This window comes from Caretta caretta, chromosome 9 (genome assembly GCF_965140235.1).
Source record: "Caretta caretta isolate rCarCar2 chromosome 9, rCarCar1.hap1, whole genome shotgun sequence".
NCBI classification, from domain to species: domain Eukaryota; kingdom Metazoa; phylum Chordata; order Testudines; family Cheloniidae; genus Caretta; species Caretta caretta.
The window spans coordinates 37,424,680-37,437,840 of record NC_134214.1 but is presented as its reverse complement, the minus strand read 5'-3'; the positions used below and the strand labels follow the sequence as shown (position 1 = coordinate 37,437,840).

Below are 13,161 nucleotides of genomic sequence, written 5' to 3'. Positions count from 1 at the left end.
ACATATGTGCTTCATGTGTCTGAGACTGGATATTTCTAGTAAGTAATGTCTCTTGGTCTGCACCTGCACAGTTGCTCCCCTTGTACCCCATACTGGCAGTATAAAGAGCGGTGAGGACAGATGCTTTTCCAGTTCCTTCTTACCACCATGTGGCCTAAGTCAGAATCTTGTGTGTGTGAAGCTATCTTTATCTTTCATAATCTGCATGTATAATTGTATATAGTTGTAACGTTTTTAGTATTTTATAGTCTAGTGTAGTTTAGTTTGTCCCCACCTCAGGAACTATGTCTATTCCCAGAGTTCCAGGATTTAAGAACCGTATCTCCTGCCCTCCCGCATCTTGGTCAGCAATGACCACCAGTACTACCTTTACTGTCTTGTGGAGTCTTATATCTCCACTAAGTGCAGCATCTGCTGCTCCTTCCCTCTCTGGACCTATGAGAGACGAGAGCTCCAACTGAGGAAGGACCTCATGGAGAAGGCCATGAGACACAAGTCTGATCCAGGCCAGAGGAAACCTTGTGTACCTTGGCCTCAGTCTGTGAGTAGCACCCTTCTAATAGCCATGATCAGAGGCCATTCAGACTATTCTCAATTGCAGCAGAAAAGACTCCATCAGAAAATGGTATTTAGCAAAATGGAGGCGTTTCTCTACGTGGATGCAACAGAGCCAGTTATCCTCAGAAAAAGCATCTGCTATTTTATACTACTTCCTTACCCTCAAGATGTCAGGATTGTTCATTAGCTCACTGGAGGTCCACTTAGCTGCAATCAATGTCTTCTATTCTCCAGTAGAGAGCTAATCCATTTTTAGTCACCTGACAATAGTCAGATTTCTGAAGGGTCTCACTAGGATCTTCCCTCCAGTAGCAGTGCCAACATTGCAGCGGGACCTCAGGCTTGTACCTATAGGCGCCAACTCTGTGGGTGCTCCGAGGCTGGACGACCCATGTTAAAAACAGTAGCCGGTGCTCAGCACCAGTCAGCTGATTGGCGATGCTCCCAATGAGCTAGTTGGGGGTGCCACCAAACAGCTGTTTGGTGACCCTGCCAAACAGCTGTTTGGTGACCCTGCCAAACAGCTTTTGGTGGCTCACGGAGGGGCTTGGGGGAGGGCAGCGAGTGGCAGGCAGTCAGGGGCCTCGGAGAGGGGTGCAAAGATGTGGAATGGAGGCAGGGCCTCGGGGAATCGGACAGAGTGGGGGCAGGAAGAGGTGGAGCAAGGGCAGGGCATTGGGGGAAGGAGCGGAGTGTGGGCGGGGCCTCAGAGCGCGGGTGAAGCACCCCTGGAGAAAACCAGAAGTCTGTTCCTGTGCTTGTACTGTCAATACTTACTGGGCCACCCTTTGAACCATATGCCAGATGCCTGATGTCCCATCTTTCCACGAAGGTAGTCTTTCTTCCCACCATCACAGCAGTCAGCAGGTGAGTGAACTGGGGGCACTCATGGGCGACCCACCATACACCACGTTTCATAAGGAGAAGGTTTCCCTTCACCTTCACCCAAAAATCACCCCCAAGGTAATTTCTGAGTTTTTCATGTGAAGCAGTCTCTTCGCTTGCTGGTATTCTTCACTAAAACTCATGCTTCTAATGAGGAGAGGAGATTTCATTCCCTTGATGTCAGATGGGTTCTAGAGTTCTGTGTGCAAAGAATGAAACCAATTAGGAAAATTCCTAGACTATTTGTCACTATAGCAAAGCATTCTGGGGGACCAGCTTTTCTGCTCAAGGACTCTCTAAATTGATATCTGTGTTGCTCTTTGTAATCAGTTGGCGCATCTCCCTTCCACGGACAGGCTGAGGACTCGCTGTACTAGAGCACAGGTAACATCAGTAGCATGTCTTCGAGAAGTACCTATACTGGACATTTGTAAGGCAGCAGTCTGGAGTTCCATCCATATCTCTCAAAGATAACATCTTAGTCCAGGCATCTTTTGCAGATGCAGCAGAGGTGTATTACAGACATCTATATTGACTGCATCCTTGCACCACCCTCCTCTTTGAATACAGCTTACTAGTCACCCATATGTGAGGTACACATAGGGACCAGCACTCGGTTACTCTACCTGTAACTGGAAGTTCTTCAAGATGTGTGGTCCCTATTTGTATTCCACTTCCTGTCCTCCTTCCCCTCTGCTTTTGATCCTCTCGGATTCACAGTAAGAGGATTAATTGGAGAGATGTCCATCTGCACTGCCATGTATGCCCTTGGTATGAAGAAACTGCCCATGTGTGGACTGACAAACTCTACTTGCTAGAAATCTTTGATCTCCGACATATGGAGTGTGTGTACCCATGTATGGAATATAGATAGGGACTACACATCTTGAAGAACCTCCAGTTACAGGTAAGTAACCCACATTTTTCTCCTTGTCCGTCTCAGAAACTTTAATATATAATATAGCATGTTAAGTATTGTGTAAGCTAATGAGCATTCAGTATGCAATAGGCTATTTGTTTTCATTAGCTCAGCGTTCCATTGACTTTACTTTTACATTACTTCATAACCTTAGCCTCCATGCTAAAGAGTAATAGTTAAACACTCCTCTCTGTTATGTTCCATAGAGAACAAAAAGGGTGGGAAAACAGTGAAAGGGGGAAATTACATTCTCCCTCTCTCCTCCTCCTTCAGTGTCCCTTTCCAGTGAGTTTGCTGAAGATCAACTGCACAAACAGTGTATAATTAGGGTTGGCAGGTTTGGGGAAGTATATTGTAGCAAAGGAATCAGCTACTGTACTCAACATGTTCTCCCAGCAACTTTCTAGAAATACTATGAGAAATAAACAGCAGAAAGTAGCACTATTCTGAGCCTAAATAAATTCAATTCCATGCCGCCTTCTACTTTCAGAGGGTCAGGGTTAGAAAACAGGCCTGGCAGGATAGATCTTGAGTGAGCCGTTCTGCTGTGTGTATGTGCATGCATTTGCAAAGCCAGTGAGCAGCACAAAAGCCCAAGCCCAAGCACATGGGACATATTCCATGGTAATCGAATTTAATTGTCCAGAGATCCTGTGACGCCACATGCTTTAAAGACCTCTCTGTGTGGCATCAAACTAAAATTTGAGGAGTACTTTTATCCCCATAGCACTGGCTTTTCTGTGTGAGAGCACGATTTAGCTCCTCAATCTATGTTTTAGTTAAGGAGGGGAAAAAACAACAAAAATAAACCCACATACATTTGAAATCTTTCTCTTATTTGTATTTTTTATTATTGCAGCTCATCTGGAGAAATTTGAAATACCAGTAAAAATTCGTTTGAGCCCTGATCCTTGGACCCCTGAGACTGGTCTGGTGACAGATGCCTTCAAATTAAAACGCAGAGAGCTTACATCACACTACCAGATGGACATTGATCGAATGTATGGAAAAACAAAATAATTCTTTTCCTGCGCTTCTTTGCTACAGTGAGCTCGGATCAAATAGGAAATACTTGAATCTCATGTCTCAGTACTTGAGACCAACACACAAAAACACCATTCCTCATTTTCAACTTAAACTGATAACATCAACATCTTTGACTGTCAGGATTAGTAAAATGTTAAGGCAGCAAACTTGTGTCTGTCTCCTTCTTTCCAGTATTCTCTGCTATCCTGTCAATAATTGGATTTTCCTGAGTTCTTTTGGGAAACTGTGTGATTTTTGAAGCCTCAAGTTTTTAAATATGATTTATAAATCCTGTATAATGTTCGGTTTGCAACTTTTTAAAGTTTGGATGTACAGGCGGATAACTTGGCTATGTAAGAAATGGTTATTCTGGGGGCCTTTTTTATATAAGTATTTAAATATAAAAACTTATTGATGTTGTGAAATTATGTAATCTGAAAATGCTTATAAATCAAATCACTGTTGGACGGAAGACCAGATTATTTTGTTGCTGTGCAATTGTTCTTTGTAAATTTAAGAAAGAAAAAGTCTGACATTCTGACTTATGAAATACACCTGAAATATGTGCCTGATGGTTGATCCTTAAATATTTTATTTTTTACCTGAAAAAGAAAGGTGGGCATGGCACAGCACTGTATATAAGCAGACAGCCCTGGAGAATATGTTGTTTGAGGCTTTATTAATGCAAAAGATGCTATTTAACACACCAAAAGCTACATCTGTGAATAATCTGTCTAATATTGAAATTCACTTTTAAAATATCTTCAGGCCATTTTGTACAGAAGTTATATTGTTTAAGATTTGTGAGAACTTTTAAGTGTTAAGTAAAATGAATTCAGAAAGTTTGGCGGGACTTTAACAAAATCATCTCTTTTCTCATCAGTCTTACGTACACAATTCAGGTTTTCCGTTTTGTTGCTTGTAAATCATTGATAACAGTCATGTTCAAACCTAGCTGCAGCCCAAATCTTTTGGAGGGAAATTTCTTAAAGGCCCAAAATGTCCCATTAGGTACCAGTTGGAAGTGGGCACTTAACTGCCATTTGTGCCTTTGAAAAATCTTCCCCCTAAATTAATAATTTAATGTTTTTGTTTATCATCTTTTTTTCTTTGAAGGCAGATGTCTGAAGTATTGTACGTTAAGAGTCATATTTATTTTACTTGGTTGGTTGTTTAATTGTTGCACCCAAATTCTTGATTTAGTTGATTATAAATAGTCCTGTGAAGCTTTCATTTCCAGAGTTCTGGGTGCTAGCTAGGTCTAAAGTGAGAGCCTCTAGATTGGTTTCAGATATGTATTTTATTATTAGTTTTTTAATATATTAATTTAGAGAAAATATTCTGATCAGGGCCACATGAGAACATGGAAAGGCATACATCAGTAAATTTTGTGGTGGACCAGGTATTAAAAGGGCTTTAATTTGCTGAAATTTCTTTCCTCATAGGGGATATGAAATTATAATGTAAAAAGTCAGGTCTTCATGCTTGCTTGTTGCAATAGTTTGATAACAGAGCATTGGCTGTACAAAAGACTTGCAGTACCTAAAACCAACCTTTTCTGCTGTTAACATTGGTAAAGCTTTAAGTTGGGAGTTTTAGGAGAAGGTTTCACACAAACTCTGATGAAAAAATTAATTCTGAAGTATATGAAAATTGACACTCCTTGTTCAGTTGTATAGGAGACCAAAGTCAGGTAGGTTCCCTGTGTTGGTGAAAGCTGAACGTATCATACCTAGTTTCAGTCACTTAAATAATGGAAGAGTGAGCTGTATTTTTAATAGGTCTTACTGGATTGCCATGGATTTGCACTGTTGTGCAAATGGACTGGGAATTGGTCCTGCTTCGAGCAGGGGGTTGGACTAGATGACCTTCTGGGGTCCCTTCCAACCCTTATATTCTGTGATTCTATGTTGGTGCTGGAGAACTCTCTGGACCTTTTGGTGAGGTTTGGTGTATTTAGTCAAATGGAATTGTCAGAATTAAAAGGGGTTCAAAATCACATTTGTATGAGTAATGAGGCCGTTGTAATCCAGGCTATACATGATCTGAATCTTAAAGAAGTTATAAACACATGATAGATATATACAGATAAGACTAAATGTAGGTTGCATCCGATGAAGTGAGCTGTAGCTCACGAAAGCTTATGCTCAAATAAATTGGTTAGTCTCTAAGGTGCCACAAGTACTCCTTTTCTTTTTGCGAATACAGACTAACACGGCTGTTACTCTGAAACCTAAATGTAGGAAAGTAAGTGATTGAAGAATGGGAGCACATGAACTGTCAAGTTCAAAGGAAAAGTGTCGTCATGTTTTAGTTATAGAAAAATGTTTAATAAAATATAGATTTGCACTCTGTCAAATGGCATCAAGAAGCAATAAGGTTCATAAATAGAGCCTGCATTTGAAGCAATGATATACTTTGCTTAAAGTTGCAAGTAGCTTTTTTGTGATCCTAGAAAAACAAAAATAATCCAAAAAATGGCTAACGTAATATGGCCAGCATCTTAAGACCACTTGTACTCTGTAGTGTATTAATAAAATTCTAAATTTGATTAACCCAGAAGAAGAATTCTGAAAGAAATAGTATTTTAAAGTATGCTAAGTTCTTAAATGCACTTTGGATAAATCACAGAAATTAACAGATGTTTTAACATTAGTTTGGAAACAAGTCTTCACTTTCCTTCCAGCTCTGCCAGAAGGTTGAACTGTAATCTAACTCTGCATCTGTTTTTCAATCCAGTTTTCTTTTCTGATGTACTTTTAAGTTGATGTAGACAAATAGTTCCAGTTTCTGTTGAGATCAGATTGGTTTTGTAAAAGATAAAGCTTTTGTTTCCTCTAAGTGAAAATAAACCGGTAGAACAATTTTAAAGAGAAAAGGGCCTTTGAATTTTTGGGTGGGCCTAAAAAATATTTTTTGGTAAGTATTATTATCCTGTCTCAAAGATGGGGGAACAAATGGCCTGATCCTCTGAGGTTCTGAATATCTGCAACTCCTGTTGAAGTCACTTGTTGTGGGTACTCAGATCTTCTCTGGAGCAGGCTCTAAGGCAGAAAAGTTACACTAAATGACCAGGGCCACAAAAGAAGCCCGTGTCATAACTGACATTAAAATGCACGTGTCCCTTGTGATTGTAGTCCATCGAGCAATGATATCTCTTGCGTGCTTGAGCTGCCACCATCCTTTCATCTTGTGATCATGGGCCATGCTAGCTGCTTAGCAGAGGAACAATTCAATTAGGAGGCGGTTCATGGGAACCCTAATGGTAGCAGTCAACATGATGCCAGACTCCAATTATGAACTGGTCTGGGGGGCTTTTTTCTTAGCCCTCAAAAGTGAAAGAAATCTAGCAACCTGATGGAATAGATTTAGCCTCCACATTTTCAAGGTTCTCATAATAAGAACATGGGGTGGGAACTGCCGCTGAGAGTCTATTCTGGCCCTAAAAGTTGGCCTTTGAAAAGAAGCATCTTGACAAGAAGCAATTTAAAATTCCTAAAATTCTGAATCTGTGGGATAGTAGTGATCATTAGCTACTTATCCCCATGTGGAAATGTGCATAGCTATGAATTTTGAATTGCAGTATAAAAGAGGACTAACTGACCTAGTAAGAACCAGGACTGAAGATGAATAGTTGGCACACATCTTCTGGTGTTGGTTTTTGAAATGTTTCAAGACTTTAGACTGACACTTCAATCTAGATGTCACAAGTGTTCTTTACAGGGAATAAACAAAGCTTGTTTGGATGTGGTTAGGAAATTAAAAATTAGAGGTCAGAAAAGACCTGGCAAGTTTACTGATGCTGTTACTATTGCAGTTTACAGAAAAATTGACTGTACCTCAAGGGGAAGCTGTGTCTTCTCAGCAGTAAAACATTTTGCTGAAGTTGAAGTTCAAAGCGGTGTGCAATTGAAACTAAAAATATAGCACATAGATATGTGCTAACAAGTTTATAAATAGGATGAAGAGAAATGTACGGAATTGAAACCCTACATAAAAACATTCTGCAAAGCTTGTAAATTTAGGCAGAAACTGCCACAGGGGATAAGAGTCCATGGAAGTAAACTTTTATATGTATGCTGCTGAAATTGGCAAGCTTTTCTTCTGTATTAGAACTCCACTTAGACCTTGTGTTGCAGCATTTTTTTTTTTTTAATAAATGTGGTGTATTCATTCGTTTGAGCTTGTAAGACAATTGTATACATCTGTGTCTTCCATACTGGTTAAGAGGAGGGGTCTCCTTTTAAGTTTTAACACATTAGACCAGTCTGAAAATGTAATTGAATGACCAGTTGTATAATACTATAATTGGTTATTTAATGCAAACTCATTTTCAATGTAATCTTGGTTTGGTTGTTAATGTGAACTGCCTGAAAAAGTGTATATCATAACTGATTTATATTGTATGAATTATTTATTTGTAATTGGACATTAAGTTTAAAAAATAAAGGAAGATAAAATTGAGTTTCACAAATTAAGCCTCGCACTTCCTGTTCTTCACCTTTTCAGGGTGTTGTTTTTTCCCCCCACAAAAAATCATTCTGGACCAGAACCATAGCTGGTGTAAATTAGGGTCCCTCCATTAACTTGGTGGAACAGTATACTTGTCCATCAGCTGAGGACACATCTAACCCTTCACATATAAACTATGTTCCTGCCGCTTTTAAAAATGGTAATGAATTAAGACCATTGAGAATGTTGCTATTTTCAAAGGGGACATACTCTGAATTTTTCTCCTTTTGTTGGAAACCTTTTTGCACAAGTGTGTGACATACTATAACATTCCTGTCTTCCTCTAATACTTTTTCCTTTTCCCTCTTACATTTTTACTGTCTATTACATTCAGACCATGCAAACTTATTTTTATAACAATACTTGTGTTGTTGTGTGATGCTGACATTTAGTATTATAACACTCTGCTTGGCAATTTCTAAATGATACGTAAATATTTTTATTTCTTGTATTTCAACCTTGGTTGCAATGATTAATTTTACCTCTTTTAGACCATAGTATGGTACCCATTGTGTTGGAGGGCTGGAGTGTCGTAAATGAATGCAATTATCTGGAAATCAGTTGCAAAGATTTGAGTCAATCTCAGATACTGTCACATTTATATTGATTACATGGCAAAGGTTCAGGCTGAGGGCCGGAGTGTCAACCATGTGAACTGTCTAGTTTTAAACTTGGGGGTGAGTCTACTAGCCCTATATTTCTGCATTAATCACAGTAGTATCTTGTTGCTGTAAAGCAGTAGTTCTATTATTCTTCATATTGAAATGCACCCACTCTCACAGTAGGTTTTTAGTCTCCATGGACCTGGTGGGACAGAATGATCTCTGGCTGAATGCTAAGCCCTTCCTGATGAACAGACAGCCCGTTTATTTTGCCTTCATCCATGTGTGAGATGCCAGACTCCTCCTGGTACACACTTGTATTCAAAACCTTCAAATATATTTCTAAAGCTGGAAACTTTTAGTTTCAAGTAATTCTAGATAATTTGACTTTAATTTTCCTAAGGCCCTGCAGCAGCAAAACTCTCTGCTGGATGCTCTTTGAATGCTAAATTCAATAAATAGAAGTGAAGGACTGTAAATTACTGTAGAAGCTAATCTAACTCTGGGTACTAAGAAAGGATAAAGTATTAAGTAACCCTATGGAAAGCTTAATTTTCATAGGGGTGTTATATTAAGGAAACTGCCAGGAGACGGACAAACGCGTGTAGAAAAATGGATACAAGAATAATGGATGAGTCGAGCACATACAACTGGAAGTCTACTTTCCAGTGATCTAGATTTAGCCTCCACATTAGCTAACAAAAGGTAAGGGGTAAAACACAAATGGCTTAAAATAATACACCAGAAATGGAAAAAAATTGGAAAAATATTGCAGATTTATTAGGATAAATAAAGGAATTCTGACAACCTGTGGTAGGGGGATGTGTGTGTGTGTATATATATATATAATGAGAGAGGAAATGCAATTACTAAAACTACATAGTAATAGACTGCGAACAATACCAGGGTACATCTATGCAATTGTCTGTGAAGCATCTCAGGCTATGTCCACGCTGCATTTAAAAACCCACAGCAATGAGTCTCAGAGACCAGCTCTACAGTCTTGGGCTTGTGCGGCAGTGCTAAAAATAGCTCTGTAGCCATTTGGTCTCAGGGTGTCTCTGGGGCTTGGAAGCCCAGGGAGGAGGATGGGCTTCAGAGCCTGAACTCCAGCCCAAACTTCAGTGTCTACACAGCTGGTTTTAGCACTGTAGCACAAGCCTGAATCTGTAGACCTGGGCTCAGAGACTCACTGCCGCAGGCTTTAAAACTCTGTAGACCTATCCTTAGGTACATTTACTCAGCAGCTGGAGTTGTGCTTTCCAGCGTGGGCAGGGAGCCGTGCTGGCTTTGCTCAAGTTACATGGTAAAAATCACTGTGTAGCTGGAGGTAGTACTGGTGGCAGCTTGGGCTAGCCGCCTGAGTACAAACCCACCTAGACCCCTTAAGTACGTACTCAGACGGCTAAGGCCAAGCCGACACCTGTGTTGCCCCTGGTTTCACTGCTTCTTTTTAGTGTGTCTGTCTACCACAGCTGGCAAGCACCTTCCCAGATGCAGTGTGAACATAGCTTTCCTATGCTTACGTGAATCCAGACTTAACACAGTTAATTAGCTCTTTTGAAAGCCTTCGGCACCTTCAGTGTATAACTGGTTGAAATGCAATGTACTGGCTCTTTCAGGCCAGAGGGTGGAATCTTAGGGTATGTCTACATTGCAATTAAAAACCCGCGGCTGGCCTTTGTCAGCTGGCTTGGGCTACGGGACTGTTTAATTTCAGTGCAGATGTTTGGGCTTGGGCTGGAGCCAGGACAAGTGGGAAAAGGAACTCAGCCAACCATGGCAAGTTCTGGGAAGGGGAGGGCAGCATATCAAGTGCTTTCTTTCCCTGTACTTGGCAAGTCCCTAGCAGGAGAAGGACTTCTTGCCTGCCTGCTGACCTCTTCTAGTACTGAGTTTGGACCTTTCCTCTTGAGCTATCTTCCAAGTTGTGCAGGAAGACTGGAAACTGCATCCCAGCAGAGACTCTGTGGTGGAAAGAACTTTGGCGTGAAGGTTTTTCTTTGAGGTTTGTTTATATAAAAGCCTTTGTTGCCTGTTTGAGTACAGTCCGTGAGGGTGATTTAAAGGGCCAGCTGGGAGAAACCAACTCAGGGCCACAGCCTGCTATGCTGGTTAGTGTGCTATAAACCCCTCAGTTGCAGATCAGTCTGGTTATGTCACACATACAATTATATCACAGCATATTGATTCTAGGTAATAGTTTTGCAGATTTTTCTGCTTTATAATCAACGCTTGGGACTCCTCCTATATATACATCATATCTGAGTACAGAAAAACTACTCTTAAGCCTAATTGGTGAATCTAAGGGAGCCTGTCATATGCACAGCAGAAAAGAGACTTTTTTTCTAGAGTATCCTACAATTAATAAGTGCATTTTTCTTTAAACCAACAAAATAGTTAAAATGAAATATAAGCTCCAGCACCATTATGTGGACTGAAACAAGCCAATCTAAAAAGAAGAGATCAGAGTGGTAAGAACAGCTTTCTAATAATCCAAGATTATCAACACTGTACTGATACTGTGATGGTGTCTCACGTCAATGTTAATGTACTAGGATTCAGCAAACAAGCACATGTATACAAGGTCAGGACAATGCAGGGACCTCAAACACAGTTACAAGTGGGATAGACAGGACTGTGCATGACCATTGCAGGCTCTTGTAACTTTGATTTGCATGGTTCATGATTTTCACTGTGAAGCAATGAGATTCTTTTCCCCAAGAATCAGGCAGCACAGACAATACTAAACAGGCTTATTCACGGCACCGGGAAGACTGATAAACAGCTTCAAAAGTATGGTGTTACAGTGACCCATTATATACTTTTTCTTACCAATCCATTTGCCTTTATCTTGTACTTTGTTTCAGAGAGCGAGTGAGAGAGAGAGAGAGAGAACACTTAACATGGTAATGACAGGAGCAGAACATACGCATAGAAACCATTCTGATTACATCAATTATCTATGACTACCCTTAAGGTGAAGTGGTGGGGTGGGGGTGAATGTTCACATATATCCGGAGAGCTGTGGAGGGTTTGTACTGCTCTTCCTTACTGAGAGGCCGAGTTACTGGGCGGACATCTGACCATTTAAGTTATCAAGTGTTTACAGCTGCCATTGTCCTTGGGCCTCTGGTATTCCTACTTGTTAGTTATGTAGGTTTCTGCCTCAGCTGCTAACTGAATTTTTAAATTCAGGGGAAAGCTAATGAACATTTTGTATGTCTGTATACTAATGCAAGAAGTATGGGGAATCAACAGGAAGAGAAAGAACTAGAAATACTAGTGAATAATCACAATTATGACATAATTGGCATTGCCGAACTTGGTGGGATAATTCACATAGTTGGAATATTGGTATAGAAGGGTACAGCTTGTTCAGGAAATACAGGCAAGGAAACAAGGGAGGAGGTGTTGCCTTGTGTGTCAAAGACGTATATAGTTGAACTGAGATGGAGATAGAAGCGGGAGGCAGACCTGTTGAAAGTCTCTGGATAAGGATAAAAGGGGTAAAAAACAAGAGTGATGTAGCAGTAGGGGTTTACTATAGACCACCTAATCAGGAAAAAGAGGTGAATGAGGTTTTTGTAAAACAACTAACAAAATCGTCCAAAGCACAGGACTTGGTGGTGATGAGGTACCCGAGGGTCGGTCCTGGGGCCGGTTTTGTTCAATATCTTCATAAATGATCTGGAGGATGGTGTGGATTGCACTCTCAGCAAATTTGCGGATGATACTAAACTGGGAGGAGTGGTAGATACGCTGGAGGGGAGGGATAGGATACAGAAAGACCTAGACAAATTGGAGGATTGGACCAAAAGAAATCTGATGAGGTTCAATAAGGATAAGTGCAGGGTCCTGCACTTAGTACCGAAGAACCCAATGCACAGCTACAGACTAGGGACCGAATGGCTAGGCAGCAGTTCTGCGGAAAAGGACCTAGGGGTGACAGTGGACGAGAAGCTGGATATGAGTCAGCAGTGTGCCCTTGTTGCCAAGAAGGCCAATGGCATTTTGGGATGTATAAGTACGGGCATAGCGAGCAGATCGAGGGACGTGATCGTTCCCCTCTATTCGACATTGGTGAGGCCTCATCTGGAGTACTGTGTCCAGTTTTGGGCCCCACACTTCAAGAAGAATGTGGATAAATTGGAGAGAGTCCAGCGAAGGGCAACAAAAATGATTAGGGGTCTGGAACACATGAGTTATGAGGAGAGGCTGAGGGAGCTGGGATTGTTTAGCCTGCAGAAGAGAAGAATGAGGGGGGATTTGATAACTGCTTTCAACTACCTGAAAGGGGGTTCCAAAGAGGATGGCTCTAGACTGTTCTCAATGGTAGCAGATGACAGAACGAGGAGTAATGGTCTCAAGCTGCAGTGGGGGAGGTTTAGATTGGATATTAGGAAAAACTTTTTCACTAAGAGGGTGGTGAAACACTGGAATGCGTTACCTAGGGAGGTGGTAGAATCTCCTTCCTTAGAGGTTTTTAAGGTCAGGCTTGACAAAGCCCTGGCTGGGATGATTTAACTGGGAATTGGTCCTGCTTCGAGCAGGGGGTTGGACTAGATGACCTTCTGGGGTCCCTTCCAACCCTTATATTCTATGATACTTCAAATACCCAGATATCTGCTGTGGGAAAATAATATAGCAGGGCACAGA

At 40.9% G+C, this 13,161-nt stretch overlaps 1 protein-coding gene across 5 annotated transcripts in view; it reads left to right on the top strand.

Annotated features, from left to right (window-relative positions):
- Positions 1 to 7,862, top strand: part of ACSL3 (acyl-CoA synthetase long chain family member 3) — a 109,996-nt gene extending 102,134 nt beyond the window's left edge. For all 5 annotated transcript variants that reach the window (XM_048863339.2, XM_048863338.2, XM_048863342.2 and 2 more), the window contains one exon: positions 3,222 to 7,862. In XM_048863339.2, the coding sequence (XP_048719296.1) occupies positions 3,222 to 3,382 (161 nt within the window). In that variant the 3' untranslated portion in view covers positions 3,383 to 7,862. The remainder of the gene's footprint in view (positions 1 to 3,221) is intronic.
- Positions 7,863 to 13,161: the final 5,299 nt, after the last annotated feature.